The sequence below is a fragment of the Symphalangus syndactylus genome, chromosome 11 (genome assembly GCF_028878055.3).
Source record: "Symphalangus syndactylus isolate Jambi chromosome 11, NHGRI_mSymSyn1-v2.1_pri, whole genome shotgun sequence".
Taxonomy (NCBI): Eukaryota; Metazoa; Chordata; class Mammalia; order Primates; family Hylobatidae; genus Symphalangus; species Symphalangus syndactylus.
Window position 1 is genome coordinate 115,403,321 of NC_072433.2, and position 21,375 is coordinate 115,424,695.

At 37.0% G+C, this 21,375-nt stretch overlaps 1 protein-coding gene across 1 annotated transcript in view; it reads right to left on the reverse strand.

The window, feature by feature from the left end:
* FBN2 (fibrillin 2) overlaps positions 1-21,375 on the reverse strand; it is a 281,077-nt gene that overhangs the window by 128,121 nt on the left and 131,581 nt on the right. The window contains exons 9-11 of the mRNA XM_055299218.2: positions 9,358-9,510; positions 7,375-7,608; positions 6,246-6,383 (exon numbers count right to left, since the gene is read on the reverse strand). Of these exons, the coding sequence (XP_055155193.1) occupies positions 6,246-6,383; positions 7,375-7,608; positions 9,358-9,510 (525 nt within the window). The remainder of the gene's footprint in view (positions 1-6,245; positions 6,384-7,374; positions 7,609-9,357; positions 9,511-21,375) is intronic.

Sequence of the window (21,375 nt, forward strand, 5' to 3'; positions counted from 1 at the left end):
AATTGGGTCTCATTTGTCAATTTTTGTTTTTGTTGCAATTGCTTTTGGAATCATCGTCATAAAATCTTTGCCAGAGCCTATGTCCAAAATGGCATTTCCTAGGTTTTCGTCTAGAGTTTTTATAGTTTTAGATTTTACATTTAAGTCTTTGATCTATCTTGAGCTAATTTTTGTATATTATGAAAAAGAAGGGATTCAGTTTGAATCTTCCGCATATAACTAGCCAGCTATCGCAGCATCATTTATCGAATAGGGAGCTCTTTCTTTGCTGCTTGTTTTTGCTGACTCTGTCAGAGATCAAATGGTTGTAGGTGCATGGCTTTATTTCTAGGTTCTCTAACCTGTTCCATTGGTCTATATGCCTGTTTTTGTACCAGTACTGTACTGTTTTGGTAGCTGTTGCCTTGTAGTATAGTTTAAAGTCAGGTAGTGTGATGCCTCTAGCTTTGTTTTTTGCTTAGGATTGCTTTGGCTATTCAGGCTATTTTTTGGTTACACATGAATTTTAAAATAGGTTTTTTTCTAATTCTGTGAATGTTGATACTTTGATAGGAATAGCTAGAATCTGTAAATTGCTTTGAGCACTATGGTCATTTTAGTAATGTCGATTCTTCCTATCTATGAGCATGGAATGTTTTTCCATTTGTTTGTGTTGTCTCTGATTTCTTTGTCTCTGAAAGAAATCAGAGATAGAATCTCTAATAAAATACATTTATTGATTTGCATATGCTGAACTCACCTTGCATCCTAGGGATAAAGCTTACTTGATTGCAATGAATTAGCTTTTTGATGTGCTGCTGGATTCAGTTTTCTAGTATTTTTTTGAGGACTTTTGCATCTATGTTCGTCAAGGATATTGGCCTAAAGTTTTCTCCTTTTTTGCTGTATCCCTGCCAGGTGTTGGTACAAGAATAATTCAGGCTTCACAGAATGAGTTAGGAAGGAGTCCCTCCTCTTCAAATTTTTGGAATAGTTTCCGTAGGAATGAAACCAGCTCTTCTTTATACATCTGGTGGAATTTGTCTGTGAATCCTTCTGGTCCCATGCTTTTTCTGGTTGGTAGGCTTTTCATTACAGATTCAATTTCAGAACTCATTTTTGTTCTGTTCAGGGATTCCATTTCTTCCTGGCTTAATCTTGGGAGATGTTATGCTTCCAGGAATTTATGATTTCTTGTAAGTTTTCTAGTTTGTGTGCACAGAGGTATTTTTAAGGTTTTCTAGTTTGCGTGCATAGAGGTGTCTCAGGATTTTTGTATTTCTTTGGGGTTGTTGGTAATGTCTCCTTTGTCATTTCAGGTTGTGTTTATTTCCATCTTCTCTCTTTTATTCTTTATTAGTCTAGATAGCAGGCTATCAATCTTATTTATTCTCTCAAAGACTCAACTTTAGGTTTCGTTGATGTTTTGAATGTTTTTTCACATCTCAACTTCATTCGGTTCAGCTCTGAATTTGGTTATTTCTTTTTTTCTGTTAGCTTTGGGGTTGGTTTGCTCTTATTTTTTTTAGTTCCTCCAGGTGTGATGTTGTTAATTTGAGATCTTTCTAACTTTTTGATGTGGGATTTTAGTGCTATAAACTTTACTCTTAACACCGCTTTAGCTGTGTCCTAGAGATTCTGTTATGTTGTATCTTTGCTTTTATTAGTTATTAAAATTTTATTATGCTGTGGTCTGAGAGTGTGGTTGGTATAATTTCATTTTTCTTGAATATACTGAGAATTGCTTATGGCCAAGCGTGTGGTTAATCTAGAGTATGTGCTATGTTACAGATGAGAAGAATGTATATTTTGTTGTTGTTGGGTGGACTGTTCTGTAGATACCTGTTAAGTCCATTTGGCCAAGTGTTGAATTTAAGTCTCGAATATATTTGTTAGTTTCCTGCCTTGATGATCTGTCTAATACCGTCAGTGGGGTGTTAAAGTCTCTCACTATTATTGTGTTGTTATCTACGTCTCTTTGTAGGTCTCTAAAAAGTTGTTTTATGAATCTGGATGCTCCAGCGTTGGGTGCATGTATATTTAGGATAGGGAAATCTTTTGTTGCACTGAATCTTTATTATTATGTAATGGCCTTGTCTTTTTTGATCATTGTTGGTTTAAAGTCTGTTTTGTCTTAAATTAGAATAGCAACTCCCACTGTTTTTGTTTTCCATTTGCTTGGTAGCTTTTTCTCCATCCATTTACTTTGAGTCTATGGATGTCACTGCATGTGAGATGGGTCTCTTGAAGACAGCATGTAGTTGAATCTTGTTTCTTCATCTATCTTGCCACTCTGCGCCTTTTCAGTGGGGGCATTTAGCCCATTCATTTTCAATTTATTTATTTTTCAAATTTTTATTATTGTACTTTAAGTTTTAGGGTACATGTGCACAATGTGCAGGTTTGTTACATATGTATCCATGTGCCATGTTGGTGTGCTGCACCCATTAACTCGTCATTTAGCATTAGGTGTATCTCCTAATGCTGTCCCTCCCCACTCCCCCCACCCCACAACAGTCCCCAGAGTGTGATGTTCCCCTTCCTGTGTCCACGTGTTCTCACTGTTCAATTCCCAGCCCGTTCATTTTCAAGGATAATATTGGTATGTGCTGATCTGATCCTGCCATTGTGTTTAGCAGGTTGTTATACAGATTTAATTGTGTAGTTGCTTTACAGTGTCAATGGTCTATGTACTTAAGTTTGTTTTTGTGGTGGCTGGTAACAGTCTTTCATTTCTATGTTTAACACTCCCTCAAGGACCTCTTGGTAAGGCAGGTCTGCTGGCAAATTCCTTCAGCATTTGCTTGTCTGAAAAGTATTTTATTTCCCCTTCAAGTATGAAGCTTGTTTGGCTGAATATAAAATTCTTGGTTGGGATTTCTTTCTTTAAGAATGCTGAATATAGGCACCCAAACTCTTCTGGCTTGTAGGGTTCCTGCTGAAAGATCCACTGTTATCCTGATGGGGTTCCCTTTGTAGGTGACCTGCTCCTTCTCTTTAGTTGTCTTTAAAATTTTTTTACTTCTTGTTGACCTTGGAGAATCTGATGATTGTCTGTCTTGAAGTTTGTCATCTTGTACAGTATTTCACAGGGGTACTCCAGACTTCCTGAATTTGAATGTTGCCTTCTCTAGCAAGGTTGGAGAATTTTTCATGGGCAATATCTTCAAATATGTTTTCCAAGTTGCTTGCTCTTTCTACCTCTGTTTCAGGGATGCCAATGAGTTGTAAGTTTGGTTTCTTTACATAATCTCATATTTCTCAGGGGTTTCATTCAATCTTTCTAATTATTTTTTATTTTCAACTGACTGAGTTGATTTAACAAACAGTCTTTGAGCTCTGAGATTCTTTCCTCAGCTTGGACTATTTTGCTGTTAATACTTCTGATTGTATTATGAAATTCTTGTAGTGAGTTTTTCAGCTCTATCAGATCAGTTCGCTTCTTTCTTAAGAACATGCCAGTGGTGATGGGGTGATGAGGCCTATGTGCATGTGTGCCAGCAAAGCAATGGGGGAAGGCTGTGGGCAAGTACATGCCAGCAAAGTTGTGGGGAGAGGATGCAGGTGGGAGAATGTTGGCAGAGGCCCACCTGCTGAAGTTCTCCAATGGTTAGGCAGGGTTTTCTGGCAAAGGAGCTATGGTGGTGACACCTGGGAAGAGCCCCAGATGGGCATCTGAGGCTGTGCTCCAAGTGGACACAGCCATGCAGGGAGATTGGCAGAGGCTGGTAGATGGGGACACTCAGATAAGACTGGCCTTCTCCCATGGGCAAGACTGCTCTGCTCTGCCCAGATCCAATAGTCAACCAAGGCCAAAGCCCCCTAAAGGAAGATGTCAAGCCTTGGGGTATGGGCATCGCAGCCACTCTGGTGCCAAGCCCTCTGGGCTCTGCACAGGCTGGAGTCCTGTCCCTGCCACCTATCCAAGCAGCTCTCCCATGTCTCAAATGTCCATGGAAGTTGTGAGATCTTCTGCAGGTAGGATTCCAGACACCCCTGCAAAGAGTGGGCCACTCCTCAACTATTTAATTCACTCCTTCCCCAGGAACTTCTCAGGGTCAGGAACAAGTCCTGGCACTTGGCAGCCCCATGAAGGCTTCCCAGCTTCCTCCTACTTCAGTCCAGGGTCTGTGTCCTCCTTCCATACATTCTTAATGTCTTCCTTCTGAAGATCCTCTCAGAGTGTGCCAGTCTTCTTGATGGTCTGATCTTTCAGTAGGAAATGTTCTTCCTGGCTGTGTCTACTCAGCCATCTTGGCCCTTCTCTATTGAGTTTTCTTTTTTTAACTCCATGGGGAAATTCCTTATCCTTCACGGACACTAATGTAACCCCTAACTACTGCAGATCCTGCTGCTAGATTGGATGTTCCTGATGGTCTCTTCTTTCACCACGTTGCTAGCATACAGATCACAGTTACTGAGCAGAAATCAATTTAAATGGCATTTAAGGAATGAAAACTTTCAAGCCTACCACTACTAACTCTCTCACTGTTAAACTTTTTGTATATGACCTACAAGAAAGTTGGGGACTCTTTATAGCAGCTGTTCTCAAGGTGTGGCCTCTGGGAGACCACTGAGATCCTTTCAGAGTGAGTTTGATTCAAAACTATTTTCACAATCATATTAAGATGCTATTTACTTTTTTTTAAATCATGTTAACATTTTCTCTGATGGCACATGAACAACGATGGTTGCTTAGCACAGATTAAGGCAATGGCATCAAACTGTCCTACCAGTCAATGCCACGAACTCACAGGGTATTTGAAAAAGACATTTTCACTTAAGAATATAATTGGTGAAGCCATAAAATTAATAATAATCTTGGCCCTTGAATATACACTTTTAAAATACTTCTGTGACAAAATGTGCATTACACATTGTTGCTGACTGAAGCACCATGAGTGCCTGTCTCAAGGAAAAGTTTCTGTGTAGTTGTTTGAGTTGTGCACTCCATTAGCAGCTTTTTCTGCAGAATACTATATTTACTTGAAGAATGACTGACAAATTATAGTTATTCAGAGTTATTAATCTGGAAGACATTTTCTTGAAAATAATGCAGTGAGCCTGTCACTTTAAGAAAAGCAACAGACTGTATATTTGATGCCAATGTTAAAATCCAAGCTTAAAAATGACAGAATTCAGAAAGATTATTTAACACTGTATGCTTGATAGTTTCCCAGCAATTTGAAGGCATTTTATGAGTTTGATGGTGATATTCTCAAATATGATTTTTTGATAGTACATAGTAAAACATGTCAACTTTGGAAAGATGTGCATAATACAGTGCATCAATATATTTCAAATGACCAATGCATGTTACAAAATCCATTCAAAGCATTAGACAAACCAATGGACTTTATGTAACAGAGTACAAAAAGTGTACTAATATGGTTTCAGATTCTACATGGTTAACTAAATTTTAAGAATTACTCCTTGTAAGTTTTCGTGGAATATCAAAGAGTAACCTCAATTATCTGAAAGTCTATGCGATATTCCTCTTCTTTTCCATCTATGTGTCTGTTTGAGGATAGATTTTCATTCCTCAACAAAACAAAACATCACCAAACCTTAAACAGAGAAGCAGCTATGAGAATCCAGCTGGCTTCTATTAAGGCAGACATTAAAAAGGTTTGCAAAAATGTATAACAACGACACTTGTTTCCACACATTTTGTTTTCAAAAATGTAGTTTTTCATAAAAATGTTACTTATGTTAACATGCAATGGATTCATTGTTGTTATTTTTGAATAAATCAATAAATGTCTTAATATTTTCATCTTTAATTTCTAATTAGGTAATTATCAAAGTAGAGATAATCAATGATTTTAAGAGTTTAAATGGGTCTGAGACCAACATATTTGAAAACTACTGCCCTGACGTATCAGATTTTAGTTCATTGGTGTCTTGTCATCTTTTAAAAATGGATTCATGCTTGATGAATTGTTTTCAAAATATATTCATTGTTACATAGATCGCTTTTTATTTTTAGTTTATATTAAGAGTAAGCAATTCTAAAGAGAAAGGAAAGGGAGAGTCAGAGACAGAAATCACAATATTTAGGACTTGAAAGGGTAGGAAATTCTTGAAGTGATCTAGCTCAGCATAGGTTAAGGGGGCACAATGAATAGCATACACACAGAAGAGACAGTTTAGAAATTAGCTTTATTTCAAAAGACTTAAAAAAATCATATTCACTCCAATTTAATCCCATAATCTAATAGCTACTTAAAAAACTAAGAAGGATTATTAAAGAATCACAAACTTACCTATACAATCTCCATTTGCATCCTGCTTATAACCCATGTTGCATTCACATCGGTAGCTTGAGACAGTTGGTATACAGCGTCCATTTAAACAAAGGTTAGCATGATGCTTACAGATATCTATTGTCTGGTTCAGAATTGCTATGGAAAATTAAAGCACAAGTATATTTAATCATTACAACATGCATTACTTTTCTGAATTGATTTTTAAAGGACATTTAATAGTAAATTAATTAGATGTATATCAGAAGCTCATATTTTATATTTTATTAAAACTTAAATGTGGAGAATCTAAAAAATATTACTGAGACACATGGTTGCAACTTGTATTTGTTAAGTTACAGATCTGAAAATGCTGCCCTTAATCATGTCTTTTCAAAATTACAGGAATGTTCTACCATACATTTGAGTGCTTTCCATTTCTCCTTCGTAGCTCTGCTGAATATTCAGATATAGTAAATCGGCAATATGCCAAAAAGAATAAACATAACACTGTAGGACATCCTTAAATATTATTAGCAAGAGAGGGCTTTTAAAAAGAATGAAGTTAAATGTCAAGCACACAAACGCCAACTCTGGTCTGAAGCCCATGGTTTTCAATTTCTTAAGCAATTTAACAAAAAAGGGTGAGGAAAGGAAAGATATGTACATTACAATATTTGGATCTGCACAGAGCAAGACATTCAGTTTATCTCAGTGGAGAAATGGTTCTGGAAAATAATTCAAGGGGTGCATGAACAGGGCAGCTTTAAACAGCCAAATGAAATACATTGGAACCAAAAACATGCTTTTTGGTGGTGTCAACTGGATTGGAGTATTACTGGGCTCTCATACGTATTTGCAAAGACCTGGGTCACACATTCTTTTCTCTAATTTAACAGAAAGTTTATAGAACAGAAAAGTAATATTTTCCTATTACATTGTCCCAAATTTAGTATTACTACGTATCAGACCCTGAAATACTTTTCCCTCTGTCTCTGTCTGTCTCTCTCTCGCACACACAAACACACACACACACACACACGTGCAAGTGTGTTCATATAGCCCTTTCGAAAAATTAAAATTATGTTAGATATTATAATATCACTTGAGGCAGGAAACTAAAGAGTGCACAGGAAAACTGACTACTTACTTAGTCCAGTGATGATAGGTCCCTGTCCCCCGGCCCCTACACCGGCTCCCCCAACGCCAGGAGAAAAGCCATTGCCTCCAGGGATGGGGATGAAGCCTGTCCCTCCTGGGCCATAGCCATTGCCATTGCCACTTGGGGCAAAGCCGTTTCCCCCAGTGCCTCCAGGTCTGGAACCAGCACTCCCTGGAATCCCTCCCATTGGAAGTCCATCCATGCAAAGTCTGCGATATTCCTCTAGAAGAAAAGAAAGTTGGTGTTAACCACAGGTGAATGTCTTTCTGCATAACAAAAGCTATTGGTACATTGTACTAAGTCACTTTGGGTTACCTATACTACACAATATGATTAAGTAGGTTACTATCTCAATACATGTTTTTAATGCTGGCAGTAGCAAGAAAAAGATATAGAAGTTTTAGAAAAAAATCTAAAACCTATATTGTCACATTATTTTAACTGAGTTGCATAAACAATCATTTACATGTGCATATTTATTTTATGGACCTAAGTGTAACTCATAAAATTCCAGACATAATTATAAATACAGAAAATTTACTTGAATAGATAAAAGTTAAAGCTTTATGCTAATTCATTCTATATGTATGGTTTTACTTACATTCTCATCAGCATTATACCTATACATTTTTCCTATCTATTTTTTTTTCAGGAGATTAGGTATTAATATTGCTCCAGAATATTTTTTTCTAACTTTGATTTTAATGGTAGACAATATCAAGTAAGCTTTTAAATTTGCTCCTTTTTGTCCAGGTGACAAAGTTGAGTAAAGAGAAGCAAGAAGACAGCAATTGCCTTATTGTCTTAACTGTCTGCAGAGTTAAGGCACTATATAAAAAGGAATAAAAATTATTAATTATATACTACTACTGGAACTAGGAGAATCTAAAATTATTTACTAGGCATTAATTCTGCCCTTTTTTGTCTTACTAATAGATTTTGGTATTTTATGACTTAGAGATTTTGAAAGAATGATTAATGTGTCATGATATCTTTTCTGATAACAGTACATATTGGTATAAATATTTGTAAGTATATTTGAAAAATTTAATTATTTTTCACGTTTTTAATTCAATGAGAAAATAATAGAATTGAATATATTAATATATCTTTATGTGAGAAACATTAATTTGTACTTTACTACTCATATTACACGTAACAAGAGGAACTACTTCTCATTAATCCTAATTTCCCAATACAGCATCATGTATATGGCAGTCACCACAGCATAGTTAACGACAGGCATCATCATACTCTTGTATGATGAATTTTCAAGATCATGAGAAGAGAGGAAATATCTTCAAGGACTGAGACATTGTAAGCTGAAGGTATTCCTGAAATGAAGTATAAATGAAGACAGAGTTTTCTTCCTCATAGATATTTGAGCTCTGGATGAAAGATCAAGAGGTTTAAAAACTGAATTGAGATACTAACATTCAAAATAATTTAAAAAACAACACTTGGACAAAAACAAGTCAAACAGCTTTCAGGTATTTGTCTGATGTTACTAAATTGGATATTATCAAAACTGATCCTAAATAACAATGCTATCACATTCCCCACAAAAACACTCAAGTCATATTGAAAACACACAAAGGAAAACAAATATGACTTGACTTCAAGGAGAGGAGCAAAATATATACATATATTTTTGAGACAGGGTCTCACTCTGTCACTCAGGCTGGAGTGCAGTGGCATGATCATGGATGGCTGTAGCCTCGACTGCCCAAGCTCATGTGATTCTCCTACCTCAGCCCCGCAAGTATCTGGGATTACAGGCGTGCACCACCATGCCCGGCTAATTTTTGTATTTTTTGTAGAGACAGGATTTCGCCATGTTGCCCAGGCTGGTCTTGAACTTCTGGACTCAAGCAATCCACCTGCCTTGGCCTCCCAGAGCACAAAATACATTACTGTTACTAATTTTCCTAACAGTGTCTGTGCCGAGGAGACTAACAGCGAGCCACGTACCAGAACCTCTGACAGGACAGGCTTCAGGAATGGTTCCGATGCCCCAGCAGCGGCCAGGCTCACAGCAGCACTGCATTTTCGTCATTCTCCCCGGGAGCTCTTGTGCACAGCGGCCATTCACCAGGCCCGAGAAACACATGCCTGTTCTCTGATCTGTGCATGTATAAATAAAACAGAAGATATGGCTGAATTACCTCAGGTTCTTACAACAATCACTGTACATGAGATGAATGCAGGTGAAGTGACTCATACCACTTAATCTCTATTATCTATTCCTTTCTTCACTCTCTTAATTTCTCAAACATTCATTGAGCCAGGGACAGAACAATGAATGACATGGAGCAGATAGGAGGACAGACTGCAGTAAGAAGCTAAAGTCAGGCAATTCTGAAGCTTGAAGGAAAGCAACAACCCACTCCCAATCCTCAGCCTGGAGATGCACACTGTTGTATGTCACTGTGATTTTGTGGTTGTCTGTAATGCAGCAATATCTGACTGATTATTTTATAAAAGTTGATCAGACACAACCTGAAACAGTGACATTTGACAAGGCAGCTGACTAAAATGAGGGCATGAGCCATGAAAGTATCTGAGGAAAGAGCAGCTTCTGAGGAAGAAGAGAATGTGCTTCATGTGTGTGAAGAAAGATGGGCCACTATGACTAAAGAACAGCATGAGGAAGGGAAAATGCAGGAGCATGAGCTCAGAGAGACAGCAGAGGCTATCACGGATGGTCCTATAGGCCATTAGGAAAGGACCTTGGGATTTCATTTGGATTTCGAGTGGAGGGTTTGGAGATTTCCTCGATGATTACAATGAGAGAACACAATGGTTTACATTTTTAAGAAGATCTCTTTGGCTGCTATGAGAACTGACTGGAGCGAGAGCACAGAGCCCAGTGAGGAGGACACTGAAGACATTCAGGTGAGAGATGATGGTGGCTTTGATGAGGGTGGCAGCAGTGGAGATGATGAGGCTGGGCAGAGGGCAGACATGTTTTGAAGGTACAGCCAATGGGAACTTGCTTGGGTGTGGGGTATGGAAGAAAGAGAGTCTTGGACATTTCCTAAGTTTTTGACTTACACAGCTGAGATGGGGATGGCGAGGGAAGAAACAGGATTAGAGAACACAAGACAAGGCTCCTCTTTAAAACATGGTATATTTGGAATTTTGAATAAATGAGCCTGGAATGCAGAAGCATAGTCAGGCTGAACATACATATCTGTGAATTGTCAGTGTATATATGTCATTCTAAGCCAGAGCCAGATAAGACAGTTTCAAGAACTAGGGAAAACTGATTGTGCCAAACTAGATATTGAGAGGCAAAATAAGGTGACCACTCAGAGGTAAGCACAGTTTGGCAGGACTGCTATGGTAAAGAGTCTGTGCATTATCCAGTAGGATTTGATGTAAGGAAGTGACATGATCAAATATGACTGTAGTAGAGGTCACTCTGACAGCAGGATACACAATGGATCAAAATGATCAGATAAAGGCTAGAAGACAGGTTATGATGATTGCAAAAGACCACATAAAATGCAAAGTTGCATAGGGATAAATTATCAATATCATCTGTAAACTTTATGGGTTATAACTGAAACTGCCTTTATAGTAACCAATGGAAAAAATAGTGAGCTTAATTAACAACATATTATTCAACCCTATCAAGATGCTTTCAAAGTTGTTTTGTCTATGATGACAAGAAGAAAGATGTACCACAGCAATCAGGATCTGCATATCAATAATGAAGATGAAACTGTTAATTGCTTATAATTCCATTAACAGGTAAAGTTAAAATTTTTAGCACTGGATACAGAGTTTAAAGTAAGCACATTGTGTCCTCTAATGGCCCATATATAGCATGCCTCAGACTGCTTTTAAGCTATCATAAAATAAATGAGTTACCTTTAAGATACTCTGTATAAGAATCGAACAACTCCTTCTATTTCTCCCCCAAAATACCAGTATGACGCAAAACCGAGCACTAAATGTGATGTATGCACACATACTTAAAGGCACTGCAGAAATTTCAAAAACTTGAGTTGGATTTGGACAGGCTGTCATTAGGAATAATTTCACAACTAAGTTTCTATTCCTAAGAATAATCACAGGAAACAATTTTTTGAATATTCATTTTATGAACCTGAAGTATCATATACGACCTCAAGGCCAGGATGTAAATTAAAATAAGAAAGTTCCAAACTCTTAACAATAATCATTAACGTTATAAAACACAATCAGTGCTACAAGCTAGGATGAATATATTTATCTCTTCAAGGTTTCTACAAGAAGGAGGTTGTAATACAGAATTTGAAAACAAAACAACACAAAACAAAACCATAGCCTTGAGTCAAGAGACCTAGTTTTACATTCAAATATTATTAATTGTTTGATTTTCAAGCATATTTAACTCTTCTTCTGTACAGAACATGGTTGGTGGGAGAATGAAATAAAACAACATATGCTCTATTTCTTGCAGCTTCCATGGCGAGTTAGCTACCCTGAATGTTCCTCTCAATTAAAATATCCTGGACAAAATGTGAAAAAATATTTAAAAATACATCATCCAGCTCGCATGAAATGAAGGATAAAACAGAGTCCCCAAATGAGGTGAAATGAGAATCTTAGGAGGTATTTGAACAACTAATTTCACCTTTAGGCTGCTATTAAACTCTGGAGACTGTGAATTTCAACTCTGATAGTTTTACAGTGCCCAGGGCATAAGACATAAAAAGTCCAGATTCCACTCTCTCCCAATACATAACAGAAAACTCCCTCATAAGGTATGGTTCCAAAGAGCCATATCCTTAGTTTATGGATATAGTATACGGATAAGGTAATGGAGGCAACTCAGAAACCTGCCTGTCTCTACCTTGATGCTGTGTGGAGGAAAAAGAAAGATCTCTCTTAAGAATCTGTAACCACAAGGTCTTCCTCACATCAATAGCTTTGATGCCTCAACTCATAGTAGGTTTTTGGTCTGAAGACCTTCACAGGAAGAATATAATGTAAAGAGGTTCTCAGGTTAGAGATACTCCAAGCAACTCACAAAAGCCAACACAATTAGAGGACTTAATATTAATGAAAGTCTCAAAAAATTCTCATAAAGTTCCAAGAAAAAAGAGCTGCTAACAGGAAAATACATTACTAACACACTAAGAAACAAAAACTAGTTAAGTAACCAGTATATTTTTGATACTGAAATGGTCAGACCAATTCTGACAATTATTATTTTAAATTATTAATAATTAAATATTAATTAATAACTAAATTATATTTAATATATTTAAAGCAATTCAAGTCTGAAGATATGAACAAGGGGAAAAGGCCCATAAACAATGAATAGGAACAGACTTAAAAGAGATCAAACTTCTATAAATGAAATGAAGTATCTGACAAATATATTACACAAGTGTATTATTGCACATGGATAAAGAGAGAATTACTGAGTTGGCAGATATATATGAATATATTATCTTCAATTAGCACATAGACACAAAGAAATTGAAATGTTAAAAAGAGGTTAAGAAATATGAAGGTGAGAATGGAAAGCTAATTAGATGTACACCTGTGTACATCTGATATGGTTTGGCTGTGTCCCCACCCAAATCTCATCGTGAATTCCCACATGTTGTGGGAGGGACCTGGTGGGAGGTAACTGAATCATGGGGGCAGGCCTTTCCTATGCTGTTCTTGTGATAGTGAATAAGTCTCAAGACATCTCATGGTTTTAAAAACAGGAGTTTCCCTGCACAAGCTCTTCTCTGGTCTGCCACCACGTGAGTCGTGCCTTTCACCTTACATCATGATTGTGAGGCCTCCCCAGCCATGTGGAACTGTAAGTCCAATAAATCTCTTTCTTCTGTAAATTGCCCAGTTTCGGGTATGTCTTTATCAGCAGCATGAAAACAGAATAATACAACATCTAACAAGAGTACTAGGAAGAGTAATAAGCAGAATGGGAAAGAAGCAGTATTCAATGGATACTAACTTAGAACTTTCTAGCAATGTTGTAAGACCTCATATGTAAGAAGTCCAATACATTCAAAGTAGGATAAATAAACAGAGATACACAATTAGCCATACTACTGTGAAACTGCAGAACTACAAAGGTAAAGATCTTAAAAATAGGTGGAAAAACAAGACAGATCACCTGCTAAGAAATGGTATTTTTAAAAAATCAACTGCTGACTTTTTAGCAGCACCAATGGATGCCAGAACACAATGAAATAATATCTTAGTATACTCTGATAAAACAACTGTCAACTTAAAATTCTGTACTGTGATAAATCATATTTTCAGAGGGCAAATTAAGGTAATTTTCAAGAAAACAAAACCAGAGTTGTCTACCAAGAGTTTTTTTGATAAAGAAAATGCTGAAAAAGGTACTTCAGGCAAAAGAAAAAAGATCCCAATGGAAGGTTTGAGATGCAGGAAGAAATAGTGAACAAAAAATATTAAATAAGTGGGTAAATCTGAATAAGTACTAACATATTAAACAATAATGATTAAGTTGTCACATATAGGAATGGCAATATACTAGATTTTAAAAAGTTGTGAGGGGAAGATCAAAGTTTAATCACTTAAATATTCTTTTATTATTTATATATAGGCAAACATACAGGTTAATTTTAAATATGCATCTTAAAACAGCTAGGATAGCCACTGAAGCAACAGAAATAAAGTATATAACTTCTTAACAAATAGGAGAAAGACAATCGAGTTCACAGCAGCAAGTCGGGGGGATCCTGAACAAATCTAAAAGAAACCAAGAAAGGAGAAAAAAATACAAAAAAAGCAAGATAAGTAGGAAGCACAAGGACTATGGTAAAAATAAAAACAAATATATCAGTACTATAATAAATACACATGGATTCAAATCTCAATTGAAAACACAAAGATTTACAGACTGTAAAAATAAAACAAAAAATAGATAAAGGCTGTTTAAAAGAAATGCATTTAAAACATAAGGAAGAGGAAAGATTGAGAGGAAAAATACATAGTAGGTATATACTTAAAGCTTCCACTACCAGAAGCTTTATTTTTTTGGTTTATTTTGTTACACAAAACAAACCAGAGTATACTAAGATATTTTGTGATACAAAATAAACCAAAAGAAAATATTTAATGGTTTTAGGTCTAACATATAAGTCTTTAATCCATCTTGAATTAATTTTTGTATAAGGTGTAAGGAAGGGATCCAGTTGCAGCTTTCTACATATGGCTAGCCAGTTTTCCCAGCACCATTTATTAAATAGGGAAGCCTTTCCCCATTTCTTGTTTTTGTCAGGTTTGTCAAAGATCAGATAGTTGTAGCTATGCGGCATCATTTCTGAGGGCTCTGTTCTGTTCCATTGATCTATGTCTCTGTTGTGGTACCAGTACCATGCTGTTTTGGTTACTGTAGCCTTGTAGTAGAGTTTAAAGTCAGGTAGCGTGATGCCTCCAGCTTTGTTCTTTTGGCTTAGGATTGACTTGGCGATGCGGGCTCTTTTTTGGTTCCATATGAACTTTCAAGTAGTTTTTTCCAATTCTGTGAAGAAAGTCATTGGTAGCTTGATGGGGATGGCATTGAATCTATAAATTACCTTGGGCAGTATGGCCATTTTCACGATATTGATTCTTCCAACCCATGCAGCATTAGGAGATACACCTAATGCTAAATGACGAGTTAATGGGTGCAGGAAATCAACATGGCACATGGATACATATGTAACAAACCTGCACATTGTGCACATGTACCCTAAAACCCTAAAGTATAAAAAAAAACAAAAAAAACAAAAACAAAAACAAACAAACAAAAAAATTAAATAAAAGCTTCCCAGGTGATCCCTGAAAGTCAGCCAGGTTTGGGCAGCACAATCAATCCGCCTCTCCCCCTTAACAGGTGAGAACACGAAGGCGAAGGAGGCCATGCAGTTTGCGTGGATGAAGAACTTATATAGGATCTAGAACTCCTGTTTCTGCCCCATAGGCCTAAGTCTTTGACTCCTCACGGCCTCCTCAAACTAATCAATTTGCTGACCTTCTTAGCATTTTAAAAGAGAATTAATAAATCTGACTTGTATGATTCACTTATTTTGTTTTAAACACACGCACACACAAAAAAAGAAAATATTTAGAAATAGATCAAAAATAAAGAAAAAAAATTAGAGTCAATACATAATTTTAAAAAGGTTCAATTCACCAGGAGAATATGGCAGATACTTTTAAACATTTATCACTTATAGCATAGGATCAAACTATATAAAATAAAAAATCACTAGACTACATGGAGAAACTGAGAAATCTACCTCCACAGTGTAATATTTACATGACTTTTTCAGTAATAGATATGGTAGACAAAATTCTGTAGGTACAAAGAAAATTTGAATAGTACAGTTAAGTTTGATCTAATGGATATATCTACAATCTGGCACCCATCAATTGGAGAATATCCATCTTTTTCAAGTCCATAGGGAAGATTTATAAAAATAAATCATTTTTTAAACCATGAAGTAAATACTGTACCAGAATATTTCCAAGAATTGGTATCAACTGGTAATATTCTTGGACCACAATGTATGAAATGAAGTTGGAAATCAGTAACAAAATAAACAAGAAAACATCCTATACTTCTAAACAACTCATGGACCAAATACAGTATCATATTTTATACATAAGGTAATATGTATAAAAATGCTGATATGGTTTGGTTGTGTCCCCACCCAAATCTCAACTTGAACTGTATCTCCCAGAACTCCCACATGTGGTGGGAGAGACCCAGAGGGAGGTAACTGAATAATGGGGGCCGGTCTTTCCCATGCTATTCTCATGATAGTGACTAAGTCTCACAAGATCTGATGGGTTTATCAGGGGTTTCTGCTTTTGCTTCTTCCTCATTTTCTCTTGCTGCTGCCATGTAAGAAATGCCTTTTGCCTCCTGCCCTGATTCTGAGGCCTTCCCAGCCATGTGGAGCTGTAAGTCCAATTAAACCTCTTTTTCTTCCCAGTCTCTGGTACGTCTTTCTCAGCAGTGAGAAAGCAGACTAATACAAATGTCAAGCAAAATGTTGCAAGTACTTATCACGAATCCATTCTATACCAATCCCCAGACTTTGGGAGTATAAAATGATATTGAAAGGGGTTCACAAATGCATATTTACATTGAACACTGCAGTGTAACACTTCACAGTTTATTGGCACTACCATGATTCACATTTATGAATATGCCACTATAGCTAATAAAATCCAAATTCATTTACAATTATTACTAAATGCCCAAGAACATTTTCATTATGTATGCTCTCAGAAATATTAAATTATCATAATGTGGGGATCTGAAGTACATTTTTTATGTTAAAGAGAGGTCTTTAAATTAAAAAATAATAACTGGCCGGGCACAGTGGCTCACACGTGTAATCCCAGCACTTTGGGAGGCCGAGGTGGGTGGATCACAAGGTCAGGAGACAGAGACCATCCTGGCCAACATGTGTGAAACCCCATCTCTACTAAAATACAAAAAATTAGCCCAGTGTGGTGACACGTTGCTGTAGTCCCAGCTACTTGGGAGGCTGAGGCAGGGTAATCGCTTGAACCCAGGAGGTGGAGGTTGCAGTGAGCCGAGATCACGCCACTGCACTCCAGCCTGGTGACAGAGCAAGATTCCGTCTCAAAGAAAAAAAAATAATAATAACCATTGTTCTACACAGTTTGGAAACCTCTGGTCAGTCCTATAATATATGTACTGAAGGAAACTAAGTCATAGGTGAGAGGGTGGAGAGGCAGCAACAGAGGACTGCAAAGTAAATTGTAACTTTTTTCATAAATTCTACAATTAGCCTTTTCTGGTAACAAAAAGGAGGCAGACAACCTATTTCTCATTCCTTGAGCCAAAACCTACCAGGATGAGACATACAGTGGTGTAACATCTCATAGTTAAGGTCTCCAAAAGGGCATATTTCAAAGCAAATCAGAGGCTAGGAATTACCACTCTTTCCTTTGTATGAAATTTCATGGCCCTTAGAAAGCACTGTATTAAAAAATGTATCATGTGGAAGAATATTTGAAATAAAAAAGAGGCACCTGTTAGAAATAAGAGTTCTCCAGGCACACTATTCCTTGAAACAGGGAATCATTAGGGGCAAAGGCAGATGAAAGCCTGTAAAAACAAAATCCTTCTAATGCTTACTATATGTTTAACTGTAGAACCAATGTGTCCTAAGTAATGAAAACAAGTCTATTCCTCTAATCATTTTCTATCGCCCTTACTACATTTCCTGAATAAGGCTTACAAGGAGTCATATTTACAGTCACACTGAGAAACAGGAAGTAATTCATCTCCTCTGATTAAAATATAAATCTATCTTGAAACGTAATAAAGATACACATCAGAATTTGTTTCATAGCTTGACATTTAGTGTAAACTTGATTTAAGAGAACTGATGGTTAATTATACAATGTGATGAAAACTTGGCAAAAATTGGGGATTGTACGTTGAAATAAATGTCTCCTGTGGAATGAGGTTTGCTCATTAAAAAATGAAGGGTTCAGCCAGAAAACACCAATGAGGTTAGCCCAGGTCAGAACAATAGTGATAGACAGTAGGTGTTCGGTAAATAGCAGCCATTGTCTCATGCTTGTCTCCTGAGACTGGATGCCTGCACTCACCTCTTTGATGGTCTGGTTCCAGCCTGGGTACCCCTTGATTGATTCTGCGGATTCTTACTATTTCTAAAATACTTTCATGTTTACATTGCTTAAGAGTAACTATAGAACTAGGAGCAATGAAAAGGAACCACTGTGGATCCCAGGTTTATTTATTCCTTTAAAATAGTGAATGACGTGCTTCTTCCTCACTGTAAGGAAAACTTCTCCTTCTAAGACACTTCTTCCTTTCTTAATTAAAACTGATATCCTCATACGCCTTCATTTCTGGTTCCCTCTTTAGTTAAATAATTTTAGGAATTTTGAGTTCTCCAAGTGTTTTGTTTCAAATGCACACATGCATGTGAAATCAACACCCAGCGTTACACAGAGTGCTGCGTAATACATAAATAATTCTGTACCTTGTCCTTTTCTTGAAAAAGGGAAAAAAAAAACACATATACTGGTCATCACTTCTGCCTCAAACTTTCTTTTATATTGGTATTACATTTTTTCACATTATGTTTTCAGGTTTTGTTTTTTCAAGAATACTCCACAGCAGTATTGTGCACTAACATGTTTGGAAAGCTTGAGGAAATGCCTTAGCATGCTGCGGCACCATCATATTACTGGAAGAATTTCTAAATGCTTAATCCCATTTCCTGAACTTAAGTGGCACTTTTGGGTCCCTGTGCTTAGGGTCCTTTCTCACTCTGTGTCCACAACAGCAGCAGACACATTATCCTGCACACAGAAGTAGCTCACTGCTCTTTGCCCACGCATTATTTATTGCTGGCTGCCAGCCATTCTTCTGTGCCTGTATTACAATGTGGAAATTAGGTATTAATCATTTCTTGGACATGATCATGACACTTACTTCCAAAATGGCTTAAGGCTTATTAAGTAGTGCTATTTAAAATGCTTTTTAGAGAAATATTATCAGACACGTTTTAACTCCTTTTTTTTTTTTGGAACTGGCATATGTTAGTGCTGTATGCTAAAAAAAAAAGTTATTTCCTGGGTATTTAAAAAGATGAGTAAACACACTAGACAGATAAAAAAATCAGAAATTTGACTTTTATATTTGGTATACAATGAAAGAGGAAAATTATCGTGTCTTATAATTAAGTTGCCTGGTTAAACTCTCCTGGTTAAACTCTCTTTTGTGTTTTCCAGCACACAAAAGAAAGAGGATCAAGTTTACTGATGCTTTGTCATGTGGTATACACTCAGAATATCTGTGTGGTATACACTCAGAATATCTGTGTTAACTAGAATAAGCAATTAAGACAACATTCAGCAAATGTCACTTTCAGCACATGTGAGCTCTCAGAATAAAGCAGCAGATAACATGCAGTTTAGTACTAAAAAGAGCTCTAAGTTCATCCTACTCTTTATTAATTGCATACATGTGGTTAGAAAATAAATAGCGTGGAAATATCTCCAACATACATAATTCAACCAAATAAATTCAATCTGAGAAAATACAGACTCAGAATTTTAGAAATCAAAGATCTTGTACACATTAAAATGTTAGATTAATTTTTTCTCACGTATGGAAAACACATACTTATTCCAAATGTAACATAGTTATTCAAAACATTTTTAAGCTGCTTACTTATAATAACACTGGTTTTGTAATTCTGGAGAGCCATTCTCCCTTCCCTAGAGACCCTTCCTTTGTTCCTAGTGTTCAGGATATTGATAGTGAAATGAATGGGACTCCTGGTTAGTGCAGGACTTAGCTTTCCGAACCTCAAGTTAGCTCTTGCTTTATGAGCACCCAGGACCGTAATTCAGTGGCACAACATCATGTCCAAAGAGATGCCAAAGGCTGCAAGGCCGCTATAATCAACATGAAGTTCTTACATTCAATATCATCTCATTCATTCATTTGTTGGTTTTCCTATTCATTCAGAAAAGATTTACTCAGCACAAACTTTTATGCAAGATGCTTATTACATAAAGCCCAGGGTCCGTGAAGCTGCATAAGACAGGGCCTAATGAAGCCCACAGTCTAGCCTAGCCAGTGAGTAACGCACAAGTACCTGTGACAATGCAGTAAACCCTAAAATGAAGCAAATGAAAACATATTTCATTTTTTGAAATGAAATATTTCATTTTGTTTCAAAATGGTGGGGCTGATTAATTTTGCCCAAGAAGAAAATGTAGTTTAGGTGAAACGGCTATAAGGAAAAGCGATACTGGCCAGAGGTCATGGCTCATGCCTTTAATTCCAGCACTTTGGGAGGTCGAGGCGGGTGGATTACCTGAGGTCAGGAGTTCGAGACCAGCCTGGCCCACACAGGAAAACCCTGTCTCCACTAAAAATGCAAACATTAGCCAGCGTAGTGGTGGGTGCCTGTAATCCCAGTTACTCAGGAGGCTGAGGTGGGACAATTGCTTGAACCCAGGAGGCAGAGGTTGCGGCGAGCTAAGATGGCACCACTGCATTCCAGCCGGGGTGACACAGCTAGATTCCATCTTAAAAAAAACAAAAAAGGAAAAGTGATACCTAATTTGGGACTTAAAGGATGAGCTGGATTTTAATGAGCATAGAAGGGGAAAATCAAGATGCTTCGGGCAGAGGGGGTACTGTTGGCAAAGGCGTGGCAGTGTGGTCTTGTACAACAATGAGGGAAATATGAGTGTGAGGTGGCAAGTGGTTAGAGATGAGCCCGGAACACAAGTTAGGTCAGGTTGTAAAGGGCTTTGAATGTCCGGGTAGAGACTTAGGACTTTATAACATAAGGAGGCAAGAGATAAAAAGAGTTTATCATAATTTCATGGTAAATCAAAACTCTCATCGAAGAAAACCCACCTTAGTAAATCATTAGGTACGTTGGTCTTATCTGAATAAAATGAGGAATCATGCTTCTTTTCCAATGCAAAACAAAAATATGAATGCAAGTTTTGTTTGACTAGAGAAAGATTTTGAAATGTAAGTGAGTAAATAAAAAGTAATTTAGAAATGGGAAATAAAACGCTGAAACTTGTTTTGGCAATTCTGCCTCATAACCAGTTTCATTTCTCTCTATTCTCAAGCCCCCAACCTCGCATTACAATTTGTTCTCAAAGGCCTTCAATTACTCCACACTGACTACCAAATAAAATACATGTGCTGTATTTGGTATTTCCAGAACTTCACAATAATAACCTCACTTCCTTCTCCAGGCATATTTCTTCTAGCAATATTCTAGGAGACAAGTTTCCTGAAGCCAGGTTCTACAGCACCCAGACAACAGTGTTCAATGACGACTCCCACGGCGACATTTCTCCTAAAGAGTTGAATCTATACCTATTCCAAGCTGATTATTTTGTGTTCGCATATGCATGTGTGCATAAACATATTATTTTCCTATACAGTTCAAGAAAATCAAGCCAGGTGTAGGT